At 36.4% G+C, this 23932-nt stretch overlaps 1 protein-coding gene across 2 annotated transcripts; it reads right to left on the minus strand.

Annotated features, from left to right (window-relative positions):
- Positions 1 to 13233: 13233 nt before the first annotated feature.
- On the minus strand, positions 13234 to 23311 carry LOC105050965 (retinoblastoma-related protein). Of its 2 annotated transcripts, none has more exons than XM_019852929.3 (18): positions 22899 to 23311; positions 22689 to 22790; positions 22480 to 22613; positions 22285 to 22381; positions 22155 to 22201; positions 21355 to 21550; positions 21114 to 21180; positions 20819 to 20998; positions 20523 to 20716; positions 19560 to 20436; positions 17735 to 17870; positions 17552 to 17624; positions 17289 to 17465; positions 17086 to 17205; positions 16885 to 17011; positions 16689 to 16795; positions 13742 to 13857; positions 13234 to 13646 (listed from the first exon to the last, which is right to left on the minus strand). In XM_019852929.3, exons 1-18 carry the CDS (start codon positions 23001 to 23003, stop codon positions 13490 to 13492), a joined length of 3012 nt encoding a protein of 1003 aa, XP_019708488.2. In that variant the 5' UTR covers positions 23004 to 23311; the 3' UTR covers positions 13234 to 13489. The 2 variants fall into 2 exon arrangements, with proteins under 2 accessions (XP_019708488.2, XP_029122241.1); XM_029266408.2 differs by having other exon boundaries at positions 16885 to 16999; positions 22899 to 23252.
- Positions 23312 to 23932: the final 621 nt, after the last annotated feature.

Here is a 23932-nt window from a genome sequence, read left to right on the forward strand (position 1 = left end):
TCTGTGCAACTATTGAAAACGAAGCATATCAAATGCAAGCACTAGATAACATATTAGTGCCAGATGACACGATCGACATACGAAATTGCAAAGAGACGACTACGAACCTGAGGATGTTTCTATTGTTGGAACGTCGGTAAGGGCACGGGCACGGGCACGATCCAACAATAATTTGAGATCACAATCACATATAGATGATGATTTCATCAACGACGATGATGATAGCACTTCAGGATTGATGCCTTCTATAAGTCCTGTTGAGGACGACTATATAGACACGAGTTCAGATTCTGAGAATAATAATTAATATGAATAAGTAATTCAATTTATTTTTTTATTACATCATGTAATACTTGAGTTTTTTTTATTATATACTGATTTAAATTATTTTAATCATTGCAGCATTATGGCTGGTCCTGAACATAGACGTTCACGAGATAGACAGCAAGCCCCACTTGATGATACACATCTTCATTTTAGCATTTTGCACGACAAGTCAAAGGATTTAGATGAGACTCAGCTGTTCGAGTCCACAGAGCAGACTAGTGCTCAGCCAGAGCCTGCCCAATCAGAGGTCATGGCACCGCAGCATCATCTCCCTGCAGGTACATCTCTATCAATTTATAAACTATGTACATTTTTTTGTTATATATATCTGTTGGTAGATGATATATGTATATTTCATGAATTTTCATACGCAAGAACACAGCAGCGACGCACAGTGCATGGTCCTAGTAGGGGCCTCATTTTGGAGAAATACATGCATACGCACAATAAAAAATTGAAAGTACAGATATTTTGAGATCATCCGATTGGCACAGAGTCTAGTATAGTCACAAATGAGATCAGTCTGTATATATGGAATCATTTTTTGTGGGCCGTCGAAAGTTTCAAGTATGTAGCCCCTCGATACCGCGATGCCCTAGTCTCTCACATCAAGATAAGAATTAACTTCGAATGTATTGCACATCATTACATGATCCATATTATTTTTTGTTATATGGATAATTCTTTATTATATGAATAATTTTATATATTTGCTTTCTGTTATGATGAATGTTCATATGTATAGGATAATATTGACTTCGAGGATTTCACCGACGAACAAGTGACTGCATGTATTCTCAAAATGACTGCAAATAGATACAAAGATCGGCGATGTAGGCTTCATAAATACTGCAATGAGCTGCAGACGAAGGGGATTGACCCTGTGACCTAGCCTTATAAAAATTAGGCTGGGTCTAATGACGATTGGCGGTGGTTATGCGAGCATTTTGGGAGTGAGGCATTTCAGGTATGTTTGGTGTTTCAAGTTATTTTGATATTATTATATCCTTTATTGGTTATAATTGTATGTATTTTATAGCGACGATCGGAGGCGAATAAAGTGAATAGGAGTAAGATTGATTCTACTCACACTCAAGGAAGTGCCTCTTTTACACAGAAAATGAAGAGGATGGTACGTAACTACATTTGCAATTATACTTTGTAAGTTCTTATTAAATATTTAAATTATTTTGATATTTTTTTTCTTCTTTTTTTTTATTTGAATAGGGACTATCCGAGATCGACGCCTATGGTAAATTCTATCAAAACAAGAGTGGCGAGTTTGTGACTGAGGAGGTGAGGCAGCATCATGTAAGTATCATTATTCTACATTTTGAATGCTTTTAAAGACTTTGAAATAAATTTATGATGTTATTTGATCTATTATGAAGGAAAAAATATTAAAATTGAGAGAGCAGGCGATGAGAGAGGTTGGATTTGACAGCGATGCTGGATCGCAGCAGGTTTGTTCGATGACAGATGATGCGATCCTGGATATCGTCCTCGGGTGACAGTTAGGATCTGGGCATAACATGCGATCAAAGAAATCCCATAGTTCGTCGTCCGATCGATCTAATGATGCCTCAGTGCTAGAGATAGTTAGGATATCGATGAGCATGATGCATGATCAAATTACTTACTGGATGAATCGTAATCAAACGCTCGAGAGGATAGTGACTGCAATGGCAAGATGGCTCGGTATCGATGCCTCCAAGTTAGTACCTCTACAGCCGCATGATGCCATCTCTACATAGCCATCGCAACACACATCAGGCCAGGGATCGACGCCTGGAGGAGGAAACGAGGTCAATGACTCTAATGATACATAGTTTATAGTTTTTTTAAATTTTAAATGATGCATGAACTCATATTTTTATATATGACAATGATGGCTATGAAACTTATTGTTATTTAGAATTGCTATTTAGAATTTGAATATCTTTATTGTATTAATATATTTTTATGTAAAATATATTTGATCTTATGAAAATTTACATTTAAACAGATGCTTTCATGATAAAAAAATAAAAAATATTTTATTTCATCCATAATCTAATTTAGCGATAAAATATTAATTTTATCATAAAAAATAATTAAAAAATTTTGATGATCCTAAAACATTCAAATTTTCACTATATATTACGATGAAATTTTTTATTTCGTCACTAAAATGGTGATGACAAGAATTTTTGTCGCTAAAAATAATTTTTTTCATCGCAAATTTTATTTTTTTCTTTATTTTTCTTTTAGTGATGAATTTTTTTATTGCAAAATTTGTAACAAATTTTTTTCATCAAAAAATTGTGATGAAATTTTTTTTCGTCACAAAAATTGCGATAAAATTTTTTTTTCGTCGCAAAAATTATGATGAAATTTTTTATTTCCTTGCAAAAATTACAATAATTTTTTTTTGTCAAAAATTTAACAACTAAATTTAATATTTCGTCACTAAATTAGCGATGAAATTTATTTTCGTCACTAAATTAGCAACAAAATTTTTTTTTCGTCACTAATTTTTGCGACAAAATGCTATTTTTTATCGTTAAAATTTGAAAAAAATAATAAAAAAAAAATTTTCAAACGAGTAACAATTGATTTTTGATTATGAAAATATTTTTCGTCGTAATTTTAGCGACGAAAGTTTAAGCTCTTACGATAAAAATATTTTGTCGCTAATGCTGTGAACTTTTTCGTTGTCTGATTGACTACTTTTGACGACGAAATAAAATTTTTTCGTCGCTAAGATCTTTTGCTATGAGGCTTTCTCTATAAATTTTTAGCAACGAAAATTTTCGTCGCTCATAATTTTAGTGACGAAAATTTTATCTTTAGCGATGAAAAAATTTCGTTGCAAAAAAATCAGATTTCTTGTAGTGAAAGATCCACGTTTGCCCCCATGGTAAGGATCTCAGATCCACGTTTGCCCCTATGATAGGGATCTCAAATCCATGCTTTGTCTCGTGGTGGGCTTCTCAAGTCCACGCCTTGTCCCGTGGTGGATTTCTCAAGTCCGAACATCATCCACAGTAGACTAAGAATCAAATGATACATATATCAATAACTATATATAAGTCAAAGAATTCTTCTCTTTCCGATACGTCTTTTATACGGCTTCAATATAACTTGATACAACTTGATACTGCTATGATCCATGCATTTCAACAGCCTATAATCATAATTCATTAAGCCTGATCTGGTCACAACATGTAACTTTATCTATTTTCACTTATAACATTCAAATCACAAATCATCCATTTATAATTATAGAAAGTTTATGCAACATGTTATATATGATGAAATTGAATGCAATTACAGGCTTTTGTATCATTTCAAAGGGATGTAATATATTCACATTTAACTCTGATTAAATATAATAAATATAAATATTACTTACCTCGCAAGTTCCAACGATCAGTAGTTTAAGTACACCCCTGGGATTCCTTAGGACCTAATAATTCAACATCACATTTAGACATTAATTCAACATCACATCAACATTCTTAAAAATTAAATTTTTAGAATCTATAAAAATCCTAACATCCTTTCCTAATTTCTAAAAATTCTAAACTCCAGGTTATACACTAGCCATTATTATAACAAAGAAATCACTAACCTTGCCTGACTTCTTAACACGATGAAGCAAGGCACGGGTCAAGAAATTCAAAGGAAATGGTAAGGGTATCCGAGGGGAAGAGAGAGAAAATAAATAAGAGAGATTTCTTTCCTCCTTTTTTTTCTTCTTCTTCTTTTCATCTTCTTCTTCTTTTCCTTCTCTGTCCCCACTCAGCACACACACACAATGCGCACACACGGAGAGGGGAAAGAGAGGGAGAGAGAGATGGTGAGAGCGAGAGAGAGAGAGAGAGAGGTGGTGGGAGAGAGTGGGAGAGAGTGGCGGTGGGGCTTCAGGAAGAATTGAGAGAAAGAGGGAGAGAGGGCGGTGGGGGCTTTGGGAACCATTAGGAGAACAGGAAAAAAAAACTTTCCTATTCTTGTTTTGGGGAAGGCATAGGACACCGCCTCTTAGGCAAACCCCATGGACCCAGTCATCACATTCTCTCTCCTAATTAAATTTCATCCTCAAAATTAAAATATTTGGATTCTCAAACAAATATGAATATTTTTGCTTTACTTCTTCCTCTAATTTTCAAGTGGCCTCTCACACTGAATGGTTGCTCCACTGTACTTTAACATATGGAATAACGCATCTTAGCAACACTTGATCTTTTTGGTCCACTATTTGTATAGGATATTCGTCATAGCTTGAATCCTCTCTAAGCTATAAGGGTTCATATTCTATAATATGACTGGGATCTGATATCTCTTTCCTTAACATAGAAACATGAAAAATATTATGTACACCAACTAGTATAGGGGGCAAGGCAAGTCTGTAAGCAACTGCACCAACTTTCTCCAACACTTCAAATGGACCAACATATCTAAGGCTCAACTTTTTTCGAATTTCAAATCTTACAATTTCTTTGGTAGGTGATATCTTCAGAAATACATGATCACCAATCTGAAATTCTAATCCTCACCTCCTAGTATCTGCATAACTCTTCTGTCTACGCTGTGCTATACAGAAACATTCTCTGATTAAATGAATCTTTTCTACTGTTGGCTGTACCAATTTAAATCCTAATAATTTCTTCTCGCCCACATCATCCCAACATATTGGAGATCTACATTTCCTTCCGTACAATACCTCATAAGGTGCCATTTGTATACTAGATTGATAATTGTTACGATACGCAAATTCTACTAAAGATAGATGTTCTTTCCAAGAGCCTTTAAGATCAATAACACAAGCTCTTAACATGTCCTCCAATATTTGAATAATTCTTTCTGACTGTCCATCTGTCTGGGGGTGAAAAGCAGTACTAAAATTTAATTTAGTTCCTAGACTTTATGCATATTTTTTCAAAATTGAGATACAAATCTAGTATCCCTATCTGATACAATAGTCACAATGATTTCATGCAGCCTTACAATTTCTTTAATATAGAGCTTAACTAGTCTTTCAAGAGTGTGACCAACTCTGTATGCCAAGAAATGAGCTAATTTAGTTAATTTATCCACAATCATCTAAATTGCATCATTACTATTAGGAATTCTTGGTAAACCAATCACAAAATTCATAGTGATATGCTCCTATTTTCACTGAGGAATCAGTAATGACTGCAGTAATCCTCCTGATCTCTGATGCTCAGCTTTCACCAACTGACATGTTAGACATTGGGCAACAAACTGTGCAACTTTTCTTTTCATGTTATTCCACCAAAATTTTTTTTTTAAATCCCTGTATATTTTAGTACTACCCGGATGTATGGTATAGCTAGTCTTATGAACCTTTTTTAAGATTTTTCTTTTTGACTCTGAAACATTAGATACATATATTCTATTTTTCAGTCTCAAAGACCCATCCTCATGAACTTGAAATTCTGATTATATCTTAGAATTCACTTATTCTTTAATTTTTTGCAACTCTAAATCACTATTTTAAGCATCTTTAATTCTTTCAATTAGATCAAGCTGTACTCTGAAATGTGCTATCTGTGCCCCATGTTCATGCCTCCGTACCTCAATATCAAATTTCATCAGATCCACCAGAACATGCCTCAAGTGACTAATGTTGCCAAATTATCGATGAATTTTCTGCTCAATGCATCAGCCTCTAATTAGCTTTTCTTGAGTGATAATTAATAGATAAATCATAGTCCATCAATTCTAACCAGCTTCTCTGTCTCATGTTCAGTTCCTTTTAAGTAAAGATACACTTCAGACTTTTATGATCAGTGAATATTTCATAATGTCACCATATAAATAATGTCTCTAAATTTTAAGTGCAAAAATGACTACTGCTAACTCCAAATAATGTGTAGGATAGTTCTGTTCATAAGGTTTCAATTGCTTAGAAGCATATGCTATAACCTTCCCATGCTACATTAAAACACATCCCAAATCTTTTTGGGAAGCATCGCTATATATTGTGAAACCTCTACTTCCAAAAGGTATAGTGAGGATAGGGACCGATATCAATCTTCTTTTCAATTCCTCAAAACTTCTCTCATATTCTTCTGACCATTCAAACTTAACTCCTTACTGAGTCAAACGAGTTAAAGGTGCAGCAATTTTAGAAAATTTCTCTACAAATCTTCGATAATAACTGGCCAAATCCAGAAAATTATGGATTTAGACACACTGGTCAGCCTATTCCAGCTCACAATAGCTTCTATCTTTTTAGGATCTATAGAAATACCTTCTTTAGATATCATATGTCCAAGAAATGCTACTCTGTCCAACCAAAATACATATTTGCTAAATTTAGCAAATAATTTCTCTTCTCTTAAGATCTGGAGAATACATCTTAAATGCTCTTCATGTTCTGCTTTATTCTTGGAATATATCAATATATCGTCAATGAATACTACTACAAACTGATCCAAGAAAGACTTAAATATTCAATTCATTAAGTCCATGAATGCAGCTGGGGTATTTGTTAATCCAAATGACATCACCAAAAATTTATAATGCCCATATCGAATTCGAAAGATGGTTTTTGGCACATCCTTTGCTTTGATCTTTAATTGATGATACCCTGAACTAAGGTCAATTTTGGATAATACTTGGGCTCCCTGCAGCTGATCAAACAAATCATCAATTTTGGATAAGAGATATTTATTTTTAATAGTCATATTATTCAATTCCCTATAATCAATACAAAGTCGAAAACTCCCATCCTTCTTTTTCACAAATAGAACTGGAGCTCCCTAAGGTGATACACTAGGCCAAGTAAAACCCTTATCTAATAATTCTTGAAGCTGTTCCTTTAACTCTTTCAACTCTACTGGATCCATATGGTATGGAGCTTTAGAAATTGATCCTGTACCAGGAACTAGGTTAATGGAGAATTCAATCTCCTTATCTGGCGGTAACCCTGATAAATCGTCTGAAAACACATCAGAAAACTCATGCACAATAAGGATATTTTTCAATTTCTGTTCATCCATTTGTATATCCTTCACATTAGCCAAATACCCTATACAACCCTTCTTTAATATTCGGCTAGCTTGTAAAGCTGATACTATCTGTGGAGAGACAGTTTCTATACTTCCCACAAAACTGAACTCTGGTTGTTCAAGGATATGAAAATTTATGATCTTTTTATGACAGTCCACTGAGGCATAATAGGTAGCTAACCAATCTAATTCTAATATCATGTCAAAATCCCTCGTGTCTAATATTATCAAATCTGCTACTAACTCCTTATTTTAATAACACAAGACTTGTAGATATGACTAGTGACTAATATATCTCCCTTTGAGGTTTCAACATATACTACTATCTCTAAAGGTTCAAACAGCAAACCATGCTTTGCAACAAATGCAGTAGGTATGAAGGAATGAGTGGCACCAGGATCAAACAAAGCATATATATAGGTGTTGTATATTGGAATAGTACCTGCTACCACTAAATTAGAAGCTTGGACATCTTGCTGAGTAATGGCATATACTCGCCGCTGAGTCTGAGATCTTTGGCTTCCCACTCTATTCTACTTGGTACAAGAGGCACTGCTCACTAGTGCTCGCACTGATCGAAAAATTGAAGGTATTGAAGCAGTCTGACTCTCAGCTGGTACTGGACATATTGCTATTCTGTGACTCTGCTGGCCACATCTAAAACAAGCACCAGCATTCAAAAGACAATCCTTATTAAAGTGATTTCTCCCACACCGAGAATAATGAATTGAACTTGCTTGAGGTTGTCTAACCACTTGCCGTTGAATTGGTTTCTTTGACTACCATGTTGAACTTTGCCTATTCTATCTCATGGCTGGTTTAAACCTCTTCCTCTGACCCTTTCTTTCTTTCTGTTCTTGCTCATTTTCTCTTTCTACTATTAATACAGTATTCACCATGTCTGCATAGGTGGTGAACTGCAGAGATGCTATTCCTTTCCAAATTTCTGCTCTTAAACCCATCTAAAATTTATGAACTCTAGTCCCCTCATCTTTTACCAACTTAGATGCAAACATAGTGAGTTCATTAAATTTGGCTTCATGCTGTATTACAGTCATACCCTTTTATCTCAAAGAGGTAAATTTTTTTTTTTTTTGGACTCTAATACTAGGAGAAAAATATTTTTCATAAAACGCTTTACAAAATTTATCCCAAGTGAAGAGCTCTACTTTAGAAATATGCTTAGTCTGTACCATTCTTCACCAATCAAGGACCTCCCCTTGCAGCATATAAGAGGCATAGGTTATTTTATCTTCCTCTGAACATTTTGAAATAGCAAGAGCTTTCTCCATTTCTTCTAACCAATTCTTTGCATCCAATGGTTCAGTAGTTCCATGAAAAATTGGAGGGGCTATTTTTCTAAATTCGACTATACTATCATGCTGCACTATCTGAGGTCCAACACTGAAAGACTATTATTTCTTTTGCTGCAATATCTACTACTGTTGTTGCAAAAATTGTTCCTGCATTTATTTTTGGATTCGTAATTGCTACTTTTGAAACCACTTCTGCTGTTTCACTTGTTGATCCCTAAATTACTTTTACTGTTTCTGCATCATTTTTATCATAGTCTCCACAATCTGAAGTACAACAAGCTATTGCGATTGTTCAGTCTGAATATTTTTAGTCGCCACCCCAGCATTCATTTGTTGATCATTATTACCAGCCCGTTGGTTTAAAGATTCAGCAGTTTGGGAGTGATCTGCAATGCTGGCAAGTTTCTTAGCACGTCGAGATGCCATTCTTATTTATCTTGAGACAATATCAAAATTCAACAATAAGGACATGAACGATCATAATTTAACGCTAGCACCTATGGTAAATAAAAATATTTCTAGGTACCTGATAACTACCCCTCCTAGACTCAACGTATGTCAAATCCTAAAATCAAAATTTTCTTACAAATCTAAACTTATACTTTGATACCACTTTAACTATCACGCCCCCGATCCCGGGCTTAAATATCGAGAGCATGAGCAGCTGCCGCATACCTACACGAAATCATCCCTATAGACATGCAAGGTATTCACCTGTCAATGAATCAATATAACCTGTAGTTTATACCATTCACAGACAGGAGACAGTAATATCAGAGTAACCAACTATTCACCACCATCTTATAAATATATATATATATATATATATATATATATATATATATATATATATATATATATATATATGTATGTATGTATGTGTGTGTGTGTGTGTATTGCTACATTACCAAACATATAAAGCTGAAATTTTTTATCTAAATACTTACAATTCAAAACTCTTAGCGGTAGTTTAATTACACAACCTAAAAAATCCCATAATATACATATATTTAAATAATTGGTTTCACAAGCTACAAAAAATGACCTTGCATCTTACTAATCCCTAAAAATATCGGTCCAACTAACCTCTGAAACCTAGATCTGAAACAACAAAGGAAGATTATGAGCTTCCTCGCTCAGTAAGTAACAAATATATTTATCCAATTTATTTAACTTATGTTAACGTGCAATGTAAATGCATCAGATAATATAAAATCTCAACCTAATCATGTATCAATTTAAGCAAGTAATGATATTAAAAATATACTTTAAGCTCATTTTTCTAGAACATGAAAATCAGTAAGTAGTATAATAGTCCATCATATCCAGATATTTCAATTTCATATTACTATACTTAAATACAGATACCCATTTCTTTTCACTATTAACTTTTATTGTGGTGCCACGATTGCCCCTATAGCAAGGGATCTCAAAAAGGTCCACCTTTGCCTCCGAGGTGGGGATCTCAGATCCACGTTTGCCCTGGTGGTGGGGATCTCAAATCCACACTTTGTCCCATGATGGGCTTCTCAAATCCATCCTTTGCTCCGTGGTGGACTTCTCAAGTCTGAACATCATTCATGATAGGCTGAGAGTCAGATGATACATATATCAATAACATATAAGTCAAAAAATTCTTCTCTTTCCGATATGTCTTTTATATGGCTTCAATATAACTTGATATAACTTGATACTGTTATGATCCATGCATTTCAACAGGCTATAATCATAATTCATCAAGCTTGATCTGATCATAGCGTGTAACTTCATTTATTTCCACTTATAACATTCAAACCACAATCATCCGTTTATAATTATAGAAAATTTATGCAACATGTTATATATGATGAAATCGAATGCAATTACAGGCTTTTGTATCATTTCAAAGGGATGTGATATATTCACATTTAACTCTGATTAAATATGATAAATGTAAATGTTACTTACCTCGCAGGTTCCAACAACCAGTAGTTTAAGTGCACCCCTGGGATTCTTTAGCACCTAATAATTCAACATTATGTTTAGACATTAATTCAACATCACATCAACATTCTTAAAAATTAAATTTTTAGAATCTATAAAAATCCTAACATCCTTCCCTAATTTCTTAAAATTCTAAACGCCATGTTAAACACTAGCCATTATTATAACAAAGAAATCACTAATCTTGCCTGACTTCCTAACATGATGAAGCAAGGCACGACTCAAGAAATTTAAGAGAAATGGTAAGGATATCAGAGGAGAAAAAAGAGAAAATAAGTAAGAGAGATTCCCTCCCCACAAACCACCCCTCCCCCCCCTCCTTTCTTCTTTTCTTCTTCTTCTTTTCTTCTCTTCTTCTTTTTCTTTTCCTTCTCTATCCCCACTCGCAGCACGCACACACACACACAACGCCCACACACAGAAAGAGAGGAGAAAGAGGGAGAGCGAGAGAGATGGTAAGAGCGAGAGAGAGAGAGAGAAAGAGGTTGTGGGATAGAGAGTGGGAGAGAGAGAGAGAGAGAGAGAGAGAGAGAGAGAGAGAGGCAGTGGGGCTTTGGGAAGATCAGGAGAAAGAGGGAGAGAGGGCAGTGGGGGCTTCAAGAACCATCAGGAGAATAAGAAAAAAAACTTCCCTATTCTCGTTTTGGGGAAGCCATAGGTCACCACCTCTCAGGCGGGCCCCATAGATCCAGTCATCACATTTTCTTCCTATTTTCTCCCTCGAATCCATGGCATACCATTATCATGCTTGCTAGACATTGGGGTTTGATGCTGGAGTGAGATATGGCCTCAATCCTACCTCTCTCTCTCTCTTCTTTCTATGGCTTTAGGCACTGTTACTTGCCATCGATTTTGCTGAAAAACCAACAAAAATTCACTATTCTTCAGATCTCTATCTTCCTTTTCCGACCATGTCCAATGCTAATGCTCATCGACGAAGCTCCAACCTCTTCCCTATGTTGGCCATGCCAGAGCCCCAACTACCGTCGAAGCCCCGACCTCTTCCCTATGTTGGTTCTAGCCCATGCCAAAGCCCCAACCACTGACAAGCAGACTAGGGCCCAAAGCTGATGGATCCAAAGAATGCCCTATTCGATCATGTTTTACAGCTTTATGCCAATTGATTGCCAGTAGTCAAGTATGCACCGCCATCCACAAAGGTGAAGCCTTGCCGCTCGCTGTCGAACCTCTATCCACTGCCACCCACCATAGCCAAGCCTTGCCGCCTGCTGCTAGACCTCTATCGACCGCCACCTTGCCGGACTATAGACCAACCATCCCTTCCCTGTTCAACTAAAAGAATGAAAAAGACGAAAAGAGAGAGAAAGAGAGAAGAGATCTCACTCTTGATTCTCTCTCTACTCCCTGTCTCTCTTTATCCAAGTCATTGACCTAGTGAAAGATCCCGACCTCCTGTATCAACCCCTGCCTTACCCTTACAAAACAGGGTCACGAATCAGCCCAGTGGCCACCCTGCGTATTAGCTTCCAGTAAACCCTTCCTTGTTCATAAGGAGGTAAAGTACCCTTTTCTCTCTGAGACTAGTCCAAAGTCAAGTCCTCTTGGCTATGAATCCAAGTTGATCGAAAGAGCCACAGACTACTATAGTGCCCAAGCAATTTGTTGGGTCGATCACCTTGGAGTGCCTTTGAAATCCATTATTTATGGATCTTGTTGATCAATCTTGATCTTGATCGAATCCGTACTTCATAATTCTTTGATTGAGTCATTTAAATCTGATCCATCCGATCTATCAAATTGATCATCGGATCAACAATCTCTTCTTTTTATTATTTAATTTTATTGAATTTATCAAAAAAATTAATTATATTTTTAATATTTAAATAGAATTAGTCGATTCTCCTAATGAAGTATGAAGATCTAGGACATACGAGGTAAATAAATTTTGTACTCTATTTATTTTCAAATTATCATATTTTCATGTATATGGACTGTTATTGATGAAATCATATTTTTTATTAAAAAAATAATTAATATATATATATAATAAAAAAATATACTTTATTATAAAAAATAATTTCACAAATATATTTTTATAAAAAATAACATATTTATAAATTATGAATGTTATCTTATCTTTTATTATTTTTTTTATTTACATATATGTATATTTTAAAAAATATATATATAAATTTTAAAAATTCTTAGATAGTTTTGAAACATTTCGATAATTTAAATGATTAGTTTGATATTTTTTGAAAACAAGAAGATGTAAGTGAAATTGAATTAAAATTGAGAAGATATTTTTATAATTTATTTTTTTAATTATTATTTGATTATAAACATGTAGTCAACAATTTTATGATTTTTGAGACATAAGTTGAATATCTTTTTTTAGATTTAGATGCTTTGTACCAATATCTACTTATTTACTTAATAAATAATAGAATTAAATTTTATTATATTTTATTTATAATTTTTAATAATGATTTTTAGCTAAGCAGAATTGATTGATTGTGTTGTTATGGGTGCTACATCTGGATAATATGATCTTATTATGTCTTGGATTTGGGACGTAACAAGAAGGTTCCATCGTACAAACAGAAATGCAAAAGAATAACACATGCTAAAGAGACAATGAGGAAATTTTTATTAAGTTAGGTAAGCATATATATATATATATATATGTCAATTTATAAAAAAATATAGCAAATCAGAGAGAGCAGCCGAATTATTTATTCTACAGCATGTGCTGCTCGCCTAATGCCCTATTTCATATAAGCAGGATACAAATAAAAATTATACTCTCCCCGAAAGAGAATCTATGAAAGGTTACGGTGGGTCAGAGCAGGCTACATACAAGGGCAGTAGTCCAAGAGCTAGTCAGGGGTCAGGCTGCTCGCGTTTCATGGGTAGGTTTGGGGTGGCAGGAGCAGCTGAAGATGCCAAAGTGCCATTTGGATAGCCAAGAGAGCCACCTACCATAGAATCGCTCACAATGTCAAAGTTGAGCCTGCTGTTAATCCTCCTAAAACTGCCACTGGCATTCCAATGATCAGGAAAAGAGAGTCAGAAATCAGCAGCTTCAAACAGAACGCAGTGATCCTATGTTTTACCGGTGTTTAGCTCACATACCAATTAAGGCGGTTATTGATGGCTGCAAGATCGCTGGATGGGCTCCTATAAGCATGAGTGCTCTCACCAATGCATGCATAGTAACTCCTGGAGCTCGGTGAAATCAGCTCATCCCTCTGTCAATTTTCATAGTTCCGTAATAAGTAACAAAATCAAAACCTGCTGATAAGCATTAATGCTTTCACAGATACAATATATGAGCAGAATAAGACTTGAATCATTCCCATAGAATTGGAAGTCTATTTACTTGTTCAAGAAAAAGACAAACTATAGTTGACAATCTATATAGCACCTATTATTGTGGAAAGCGACGCATGTTAGTTGTCTTTCCAGCTTAGACATTCAGTATCTATCTCAGAGAACTGAGGTCTCCAGGCAGTAGGAACATAAGAAAGGAAATAACACAGAATAATATCGCAAAAAGCAGAAGCACTATAATGATGACACTCACTATGCACACTTTTGAGAGAGAGAGAGAGAGAGAGTCTACATCCATGGATACCATCACCAGCTTTTGAAAACCAAAAATACACCAGCACATGCATATATACCATACCCGCACTGGCCAGAACCTAGTGCATGAGGCTGCCCCTTTGCTATATGTAAGCAAAAAAAAAAAAAAAAAACAAACATCTTAAAGGTTTCATATTTGCATCATCGTTCAGTTTCATAAACAAACCATGGTTAATTCATTTGGATGCTTCTAAACCACAATTAAATTAAAACATTGCACCAAACAATTAATACTATGTATATACACATAAATTAGCCCTTTTGTTTTTAGATATTTTGGACATTGTAGATCATAATATATGGCATGGATGCTCAAATTATCTAGCTTTGATTTTAGAGCACTTCAAATGGCTAGTGCATTGTTGTAGTTTAATTAAGACACTAACCATACCCAGAATAATCAATCACATTGGCTAATAAGGACGTGGAAAATACCTAAATGCATACCCATATCAATTAAACAGCATGACGATAAAGGACTAAGGCCACATGGAAAGGCATGATCCACAATAAATGACTTAGTTTGTCCAGCTTCTTGATAACCAAACTAAACATTCACAACATCTCAAATTACTAAATGTCAAAAAAATAAAAATAAAAAATAAAACACAAGATCCATGACCCATGATCTTTTTCTTTTCTGCCTAGGTATTGATTGGTGAAAAAGAGGCATACTAACTTGGTTCAAAATGTACCCAATAAATTTTGTCCGTATTATTTAGCTGCACACTTTTTAGTTAGATAGTGACAGTGATGTCTATCAGAGTGGTGACTGTAAGCATGGGAACCAGTTGTTCCCAATTTAGCAATTTAGCTCCACAGGTTGTTATAGCAAGGGATACTGATTGTTTTATGGTTGAGTTAGGCTGCATCTCATTTTGTTGAATCATCTAGAATGCAGAAAGAAAAGAATGCAACCACCAGGACCACCAAATTATTCCACCTTGCCTAGACACATATATGTAAAGGACTCTGCAGTAAAGCATTTTCCACCCCCGTACATAATTAATTTGGTTTCACAATATAGCCAGCCTATGTTCACAGACTATCACAGCTAACATGGAAAATATGGACACTAGAGCAACAAAATTGAAAAAAAAGGAAGTAGATCGGGGCATAACATAACGGTCTCAATGGCATACATGGTATGTAAATCCAACTTTATGCTGTGTTTGGTTGCAGGATAATCCTAGAATTGAGCTAGGTTATCCCATTATCCCACCACATGCACTTTTAGGGTTTATTCTGGTCAATGCATTTTAACCCATTATACAGGGTTAACTTTATTTTCTTGGAGAGGAGGGAGGGAGGGTTCAAACAACAGTAACCTGATAAAAGGATGAAAGTTTCTTCCATCTCCTATCCCACTTTTACCAGTTGACCTCACAAACTCCAACCAAAAAGCATTGTTTACTAATCCCAGGGCGATTGCAGAATCTTGGTGCATTACGAGGATCAAGGATGATATCCCGCTTTTCCTATTCTCCAACCAAAGAGAGCCTTTATAATAAATGGTAACTTATTCATATTGCTGTCAAAAATAATTATTTATTTTTATAATGGTTTTTACAGACTCTTACCCTCATATGTGTACATTTTGAAAGCTTAATATAGAATGCTTCTATAAACTACGGATTTCCAAAGGTCTGAATGCCGATAGATATTGATTTCTAGATATTCCACGACTACCAAATCTTCACCCTTAAGTTGAACGTTGACCCAAGATCTGCCATACTAGCCCATACCATGTCATACCATACTGATAAGGTGTCGGTACAACACCGAGGTTCGGTTCGGTATATGAGCCGAAATAATCCATACCGGTCTAAACTGAGTGGAACCATCTCATAGGACCCAGTTTCCGGCAGTAGGAGGCGAGAAACAGTGTTGGAAGCTTGTCTCGATATAGGATGTGTACCATACCATACCGCACCAATAACATTACCAGTACAGTTCCTCAGTGCCAGTTTTGTGGACCTTGGTTGGACCAGCTTATCTTTATACACCTATTCATCATATTAAAGCCTTGAAAGGCAGCAAAAAAAAAAAAAAGGCAGCAAAAAAGAGCAAGCATACAATTACTAATTGTCTTAGTGCAATATACCTATATTATTATTGTATGAGAAATAAACATTCTAGATGTAATTGTATTTTTTAAGCCTTGTCACATATTTCTCTAGGCTCGGCTTCATATATTTTCTATGCTCGACATACACCAAACCCGTTCTTCCAACCCCGTAACGGTGGGAGCCTTGTGCATTGGACCACCCCTTTAGCTTCACAGATCCTACTTCTTTTCCGAGCAAACACAATTCTTAATTCTTTCATCTTGGAATAACACCCTAAGCAATAAGAGGATTTGAACCAAGAAAAAGACAGAGAAACTTGCCTACCATAAAAAGAAGAAAACCGAGTGAAATCAAAGAATGCACACCTTTGATTGTCGCAAAGGAGACACATAAACATTATGAGCAGCAGAAACTTTCTTTGGGGACATATCTGGGAGATTTGGGAAAGATGACAACTTTGGTGACCCTGGGCCTGCTTAATACAGTAGAAAGACATAAGACTGTGCATCAGAAAACCTCCATGTAGCATGCCAACATGATTAGAAAAATTAGAATTCATACCGTTAGCATTATTTTTATCTTCTGTGACATCTCCAGCAGGGGCTAGTTCCATCAACAAAGGCTTGACTGTTGGAATAAATATTTCATTGTAAAAGGTAATAATATCAACATGCTCCTGCACCATTCTCTGTCCAGAGATAACATCAGTTTTAAGGCTGACAAGAAAGAAGTTGGTTACACTAGTAAAATAAGATACATTACCCCATTATGATTTGCTGATGGCCAATTAACGAAGATGCTCTGGAAAACTTGAGGTTTACATTGTGGTTGCTTTCTATAATTGTTGACAATATTCTTGAAGGTCAAACCTAGTTGCAAAACCTGCCAGAAACAATGTGAGTGAGAAATCATTGATTGTAATGATCAGATACAAACAACAGTTACATAAGCATTGATATGCATACCTTAGCAACGCCGTAGAAGCTGCATAGGATGAGTTGGTCAATATGTCGGTTGAAAAGAAGAGCTGTCCTCTGATACAGAATTTGTTGGATAACACAGTACACACATTCTGAAATTTGTTGAGAGAGCTGTAGCCTTTCAGACAAACTTCTAATCCTGATAGCAGCTAACTTTAAAATCTACAAAGCACAAAATCGAACTTTAAAATTAAAATGCAAACAAATAAAAAAGAAAATATACCCAAGGATAGTCCACTAGATTTTACCTTACTAAAGAAAACTTTAATCCCTGTCTCAGCACATGTTTCCCCTTCTCCTGTAGGACTAGGCTGTGATGGGCTGCAAATAGGAGTCAAATGTAAAAATCTCACAGTGAAGAAATAAATATCATTAAGTTCTCAGAATACAAATATGAAAAGAAAAGGAACATTCCTAAAAGAAAACCAAACCTTGCAAATGTGGACTGAAGAGGCGGTAACTTTGACCTGAGACAGTTAAAAGTCAATAGACGTTCCTTGACAGGTGATGTAAACGAAGAATGCTCTATGCATATCCTTTTAGGTGATCGGGCATCACCATTCTGATCTGTGACAAGGATAACACATTTAATACAGCATGCATAAGATATTCAGCAAAGCTAGGGGTAAAAAATAAATAAATAAATGTGTCAAGAGAGAACATCTTATTCATTTATTCATTACATGTCCCCTTGGTACCACCACTATGTCAACTTGCCTATGAGCAGCAACATCACCATCTTCGGTCTTTGGCACAACAAAAATCTTCCAATACTCACACCCCGCCATTACTGCTTCGTATACTTAAGCATCACTTTAGATCATTCTTTTGACATTCTCCCTTCGCCACCTCATGTAGATTTTAGTGCGGCGGCCAATTGAACTGATAGCTTGTAGGCGGGGCTTCACTAAGATTTAAGAGCCCGGAAGCATATTAGCAGATTTTAGGAGAATAACTATCTGATGAGCTTCCTTATGTTAACGTTATTTTAAAAGATGCATTACAAAACTTATATTAAACCTTTTTTATTTCTTTACCAATGCTCGAGAATTTTGAGAGATCAAATGCAACTTTTTTCACTTTTTTATCTTTTCTTTACTCTTAGTCCTTGGTAGTCTTTCCTAGTAAACAGTTTTGGTTCTCTACCCCAAAAAGAGGAGAGGTAGCTAAAACTTATGCAAATTGGATTCTAAATATAGTTTAATTCGAGTTCTATTTATCACATCTTTCTTTTATATCAAACTTCATTTCCTCTTTCTTCTCCTTTTTCCAGCCCTTCCCCCGGTAAATTTATATGCTGGTTTGTTGTTAAATGGTTATCTACCACACTTTAGTCCCTGTAAAACACTTGTCAATCATAAAAGCCACCCTTTTAGCTCAAGTTCTATTCCTATCCCCCATAGTCCCTAATGAAACCTAGAAACAATTCCCCATCTGTAGATGCACCGAAATCTGTCTGCAGGACACATTTCTAGAAGGAAGACCTACAACTCTATCATTTAAATTGTGTATAGCTATGAGTAGCTTTTTTCCCTAACAAAATATCGCACTCACTCCAACACTCACTCCTTATGTCTCAATCTGTGACAAGAACAAAAGACAGCACCGATAAGGTGCCAGGACCTGTTCACTCTTATTATGAGGACAAACTGCCAACCAAAATTTATATGATGAAGTGTTATTTACAGAAATTGAAATTTCATGATTGATACAGCTAACCAGAATTTATATGATAAGGTTTCTTAAATCTAGGCTATGCAGGACTGCAATGACGAAAAAGATTAAAATAGAAATTCTTGACTTAATATAGCAATAAAGCAGCAGTGTTTCAGAATTAAATGTAGCATGCTTTAAAAATGTAGCATCAGGAACAATAAGAATACAAACATGGGTCCCTTGGCCTTTAGAAATTGCAAAGAAATGGCATGCATGTATAACATGTAACTATTGTTAAGAAAGGTTCACAGCAAGTCAACAAAGCTGCAGCTTAAAACCCACAAATGTTAACAACGAACGTATACCATTGTCTTCATAAGATGTATGAACTCATGCACATGGTAGAGATTTGTATTTCATGTCAGATAAAAGAAGCAAATGATTTTCACATTTGTAAAATTTTTATTATAAATATGACACTAGAGAAAGCCATCTGAATAGGTTCTTCCAAAGCCTCTAATGATGTTGGATCCACTATTGACTACTATTGTCTCAAAAAAAAAGAAACAATGAAGTTTCATCTAAGGATAAAGAAATGACCTGGCAAAGCATCAAATTTTTGAGAAGACTGGGGTGGCAAGCCTCCATTTGGAATATTATGTTGCACTGCAATGGCATCGAGGGATGGCATTGGTTCAGCTAATAGCCCCAAACGATTAATTTCTGCAGCAAGAGCTGGCCTTGCTATAATCAAGGAATTATACAATGATGAACCTTTTTCCCATGCCATGCTTTCTAGAAGCCGTTCTTCCAAAGAATTTAAATGTCTTTTCAACTCTCTTGGAAGAGTTTCCTCGTGTCTTACAAAAGTTTCGATCACTTTGCTTAAATCAAATGCTGTTAACCCAGTTACCTCCAAGACAGCAGGAAACATCATAATGACTGTCCTGTGTGTCGCCAAAACTAATTCAGATGAACAAGCAAGCATGCACCGATGAAATCTCTCATTGGATAACAATGAAGAAAGATTATTGGTTTTCAGTAATTGCGACTCTGCTCTACAAATCGCCTCCAAAATCCTATAGTACAACTTTAGGGCCTCCATTTTTCTCTCCTGTGCCCATGTTCTATCAATCACATCTATACTCTGAATACTCCCAGAAATACATCGTTCTCCAAAAGAATTACTTGAAAAAACTGCTTCCAATATTACATTGGCCCTACGTATAATTTCATTGGTTACATCCCTGTGACATGATGAAAGAAACCGTTCCAGCTCTGCTGAGGGTTTTGGTGGAAGTGGAGAAATGACATCTCGAAGCCACTTTGCAGTCGTCATGGCAGTGCTCACTGGTGTAACAGGAGCCAGTTTAGAGCTATTGATACAAGTAACACTTAAAGGAGACGTAGGAGAATGAGGAGGAGTTGACAGGCTTGTCATTGTCCTTGCTGGTGAAGCAAATCCATCAAATTTCCACTGCATAAATGTAAAGAACCTTAAATAATTTGTTAGGTTAAAGAATTCAGTTGCGAAGCCATACTTGCATGTTCACGCCAACATACCCTTATGCTGCATGAGCCCATAGCTCCACCAGATAAGCTCTCAGTACCAAGTAAACTTCCCTCATCATTAACAAACATGCGTTCATCTAAGTCGCATTTATTATTAACTGCATCATCATAATCTTTCTCTAAAATAAGCATACTCGATTGCAATGACTTTCCCTCTAGTAGATCCTCAAAATATGTCAAGCCATCTGTTATAATACAGATGCCAAAGAACTTGTTTTAAGGCAATAAAGAAAATGTTCACAAACCCAAATGCAATAATAATGACAAAATAAACAAGACTTTTAGACCTGTGTTGATGTGATCTAAATTTTCTGTTTTGCATTCTGAAGCAGGACATGACTTCTTCTTCAAAATATCTGTGATTAACTTGTTAGTTTTTTCCATCATTCTCTTCAACTCATCTTCAGAAGTATGATATTTGTCACAAAAGGAAGCAAGAAGGTTCACGCCCTTGTTGGATCTCTTAGCTGAACAAAGAGATAGACCACAAATACCAGATCTAACATTTTAGTGCCATTTATGAAACTAGAATTCATAAGGAAAAAAAAAAAAACAACTTTTATGGGCTCAAAATATCATTACCAAAGCTAACTGAATCTTGGATAGCAAAATTTCTGAAGTGTTTGGGTATGTGAAGAATGAGTATGGCCTGTCACACAATCAGCAGATACTTCATAGTCTCTTAAACGTAAACTTCATCAGTGCTTAGTGCTTACTGATTGTGATAATATGATAATACACAAAAGCGTGTTTCATTGGAAATAAACAAGAAAATGAAGAAAGAAAACCCAGAATAATTGAAGGATGAAGAGGAAAAACCAACCAGTATCGACACTAATCCATTTGTACACGTCACCAGATTAAAATGGCCAACTGAATGGATACGCAGTGCTAGGAACAGCAACCATCCAAAACGATGACAGTCCGAGACATACTGCGCACTTCTAGAATCTTCAGTTTGTTGAGCATTGCTAATGTTCTTCAGCAAGAAGAATTCTTTATATGCCTTACTGTAGAACCTGGTATTACCATATCATGTTCATAAGCTAAAGCTGTGACTTACATGGGACAAATGATTGAATTAAGAACAAAAACCACAAGCAACTTTGCTTACTGATGACACAAACAATATATACACAAGAGCAGTCATAATTGGCAAGTATAAGTATCAAAGATGGTGCATTAAATATGAAAAGCATGAGGAATGAAGTATTGTGATCAAATTGCTTCTTAAATAAATATATCAGGCAGATAAATGCTCTCCAAATTCAAAGACCCAGAGAAGCATTTTTATGCAAACATTGGTGTTAGATGTAGGAAAATTAGAATTCAGAAGTCCAAGAGTTGATATTTCTAGCAAAGTCATGAGTTATTGGCAAGTACAACAAGATCATCAGACTATCCCATGCTCATCCACAGAATTTCCTTCAGAACGATATTCCTAGTTTGCTGACACTCTTCCCACCTTTTTAAAAAGATTAAATAAACAACGGGGAAAGCCTAACCCAGATTCATTTTACCCACTTATTTTCCATTCCATATCATAATTTAACAGTTAATGTGGTGAAGGTTCAAACCAGTAGCAGCGAGAGATAAAAAATCTTCTTGAGGACACAACTTTACCTGCTCAGATCCATCAACTGCGCAACATTTTCCTGTAACTCCTTCAACTGCTCATCAAATGTCAAAAGCACAAATTAGTTTAATATAATACATATTTTTAAATTACACTCTGTTCCTACCAATTTCTTACCTCGAGCCTCTTCTCCCAGTCAGAACCGTAGAGCCCACTAAGAATACGGCCAGCCTTGAGAGATAACTGGGACACCTCTTTGAAGAAAACCACGACACTACATTGCAAAAAAATGCACGCAATAAATCAAAAGAGATCAAATAGACCCCATGCGATATTCAACAAGAGAAGAAGGAAACGAACAGGACAACTCACTTAAGCTTAGCGGCGCTCAAGATTTGACATAGGGTAATCGTGCCTCCCTCTTTCTCCTCCTTCACCTCTCCCATGCCCAGTCTGGTCACGCAGTAGAGCACAAATGCCGACCAGTACCTCTCCATCTCCTCCGCCTAAAAAGATTTCATCTTTAGACGATTAACAAAAAGAATCAAATAAAGAGAAAAAGAAAGTAATTAGAAATTCACCGGTCTGTTTCCCATCGCTGACATATTCGTCAAGAAAAATTTCTTGCTTTCTTTAAACGCGGCCATCGCTTGCCTCTCCATGCTCTGACCAAGAGCCAGTTCCTTCAACTCAAGCCAGATCGCCATCTCAGATCACATACACTAAGAAAAGAAGAAAAAGAAAAACAGAAAAGAAAAGAAACAGATCAAAGAAAATAACAAGAACAAAACCTTGCAAAGATGAGCGAATCGAGATTCTATCTGTCCACCGCCATCATCCGTACTCGAAGAAGCCGGAGGCTTCGAGGCCTCCTCGTCCATCGAACCAGGGCCCATCGACTCAAGCCGCTGCCTTTCGGAACCCTAATCGATCTACCAACCGAAAAACATCAAAGATTTCGAAGAACGGAGCTGGGAAGATGGATCCAAGAAGATGCCACCAGCAAAGAATCTCAACGGATCTCAACCAGATCTCTACGGTCCCCTCTCGATCCTCCCGATCCGCGGCCGGAAAACAGAGGAAGAGCGCCGGAGAGGGCCAATCGGACGGTGAATTCGGAGCCGGGGTTGGCGAATCGGATTCCAACGGGCCTAGGATTTTGGGGAGATCGCGAGAACGAATTCGAAAACCCCCTTCTTCTTCTTCTCTCTCTCTCTCTCTCTCCCCCCCACCCCTTCCTCTCTTCCCTCCGCTTCTCTTTTTACTTTTATTTTTTGCTTTATCGCTGGGCCTTTTATATCGGGGGAAATTCCCCGCCGCGTTAGCGCGGGAAGGAGGGATATATGGCCGTTTGTGCTGTATCAGCCAATCAACAATGGACACGTTGATATTATTCTTTTTAAGACTCCATTTACTGCCGCATTGTAACTCCTGGAACGTAAATAAAAAGGATCGCGGGCCCACGGATACGTTAGGGCTACAGCCGGTAAAATCGGTGGAAGCTGGGGCCCACAGCAGCGATGCTTTACAGTCTGCCACCACGTCTCGTTTCTCGGCGGCTTGCGTCCGCGGGATCTGCAGGCCCTGGCCGTTCGATTGGAAACCTACGGATACGAACGTGACCGGGACGGAGCAGCACATGGATACGCGAATTACGGAACGGTGTGCGGGACTCGGACTCGCATCATCCACCTTCCGTCGTGCTGCGGTCAACCACGAAAAAAAAAAAACAAAACGCTATTTAGGGATGGAGATAACATGAATAAAATCTATTCGGATATATTTTTGTATTCGAATCAATTGACATGTAGATAAAAATTTGAAG

Source organism: Elaeis guineensis, chromosome 9, assembly GCF_000442705.2.
Source record: "Elaeis guineensis isolate ETL-2024a chromosome 9, EG11, whole genome shotgun sequence".
Lineage (NCBI taxonomy): Eukaryota > Viridiplantae > Streptophyta > Magnoliopsida > Arecales > Arecaceae > Elaeis > Elaeis guineensis.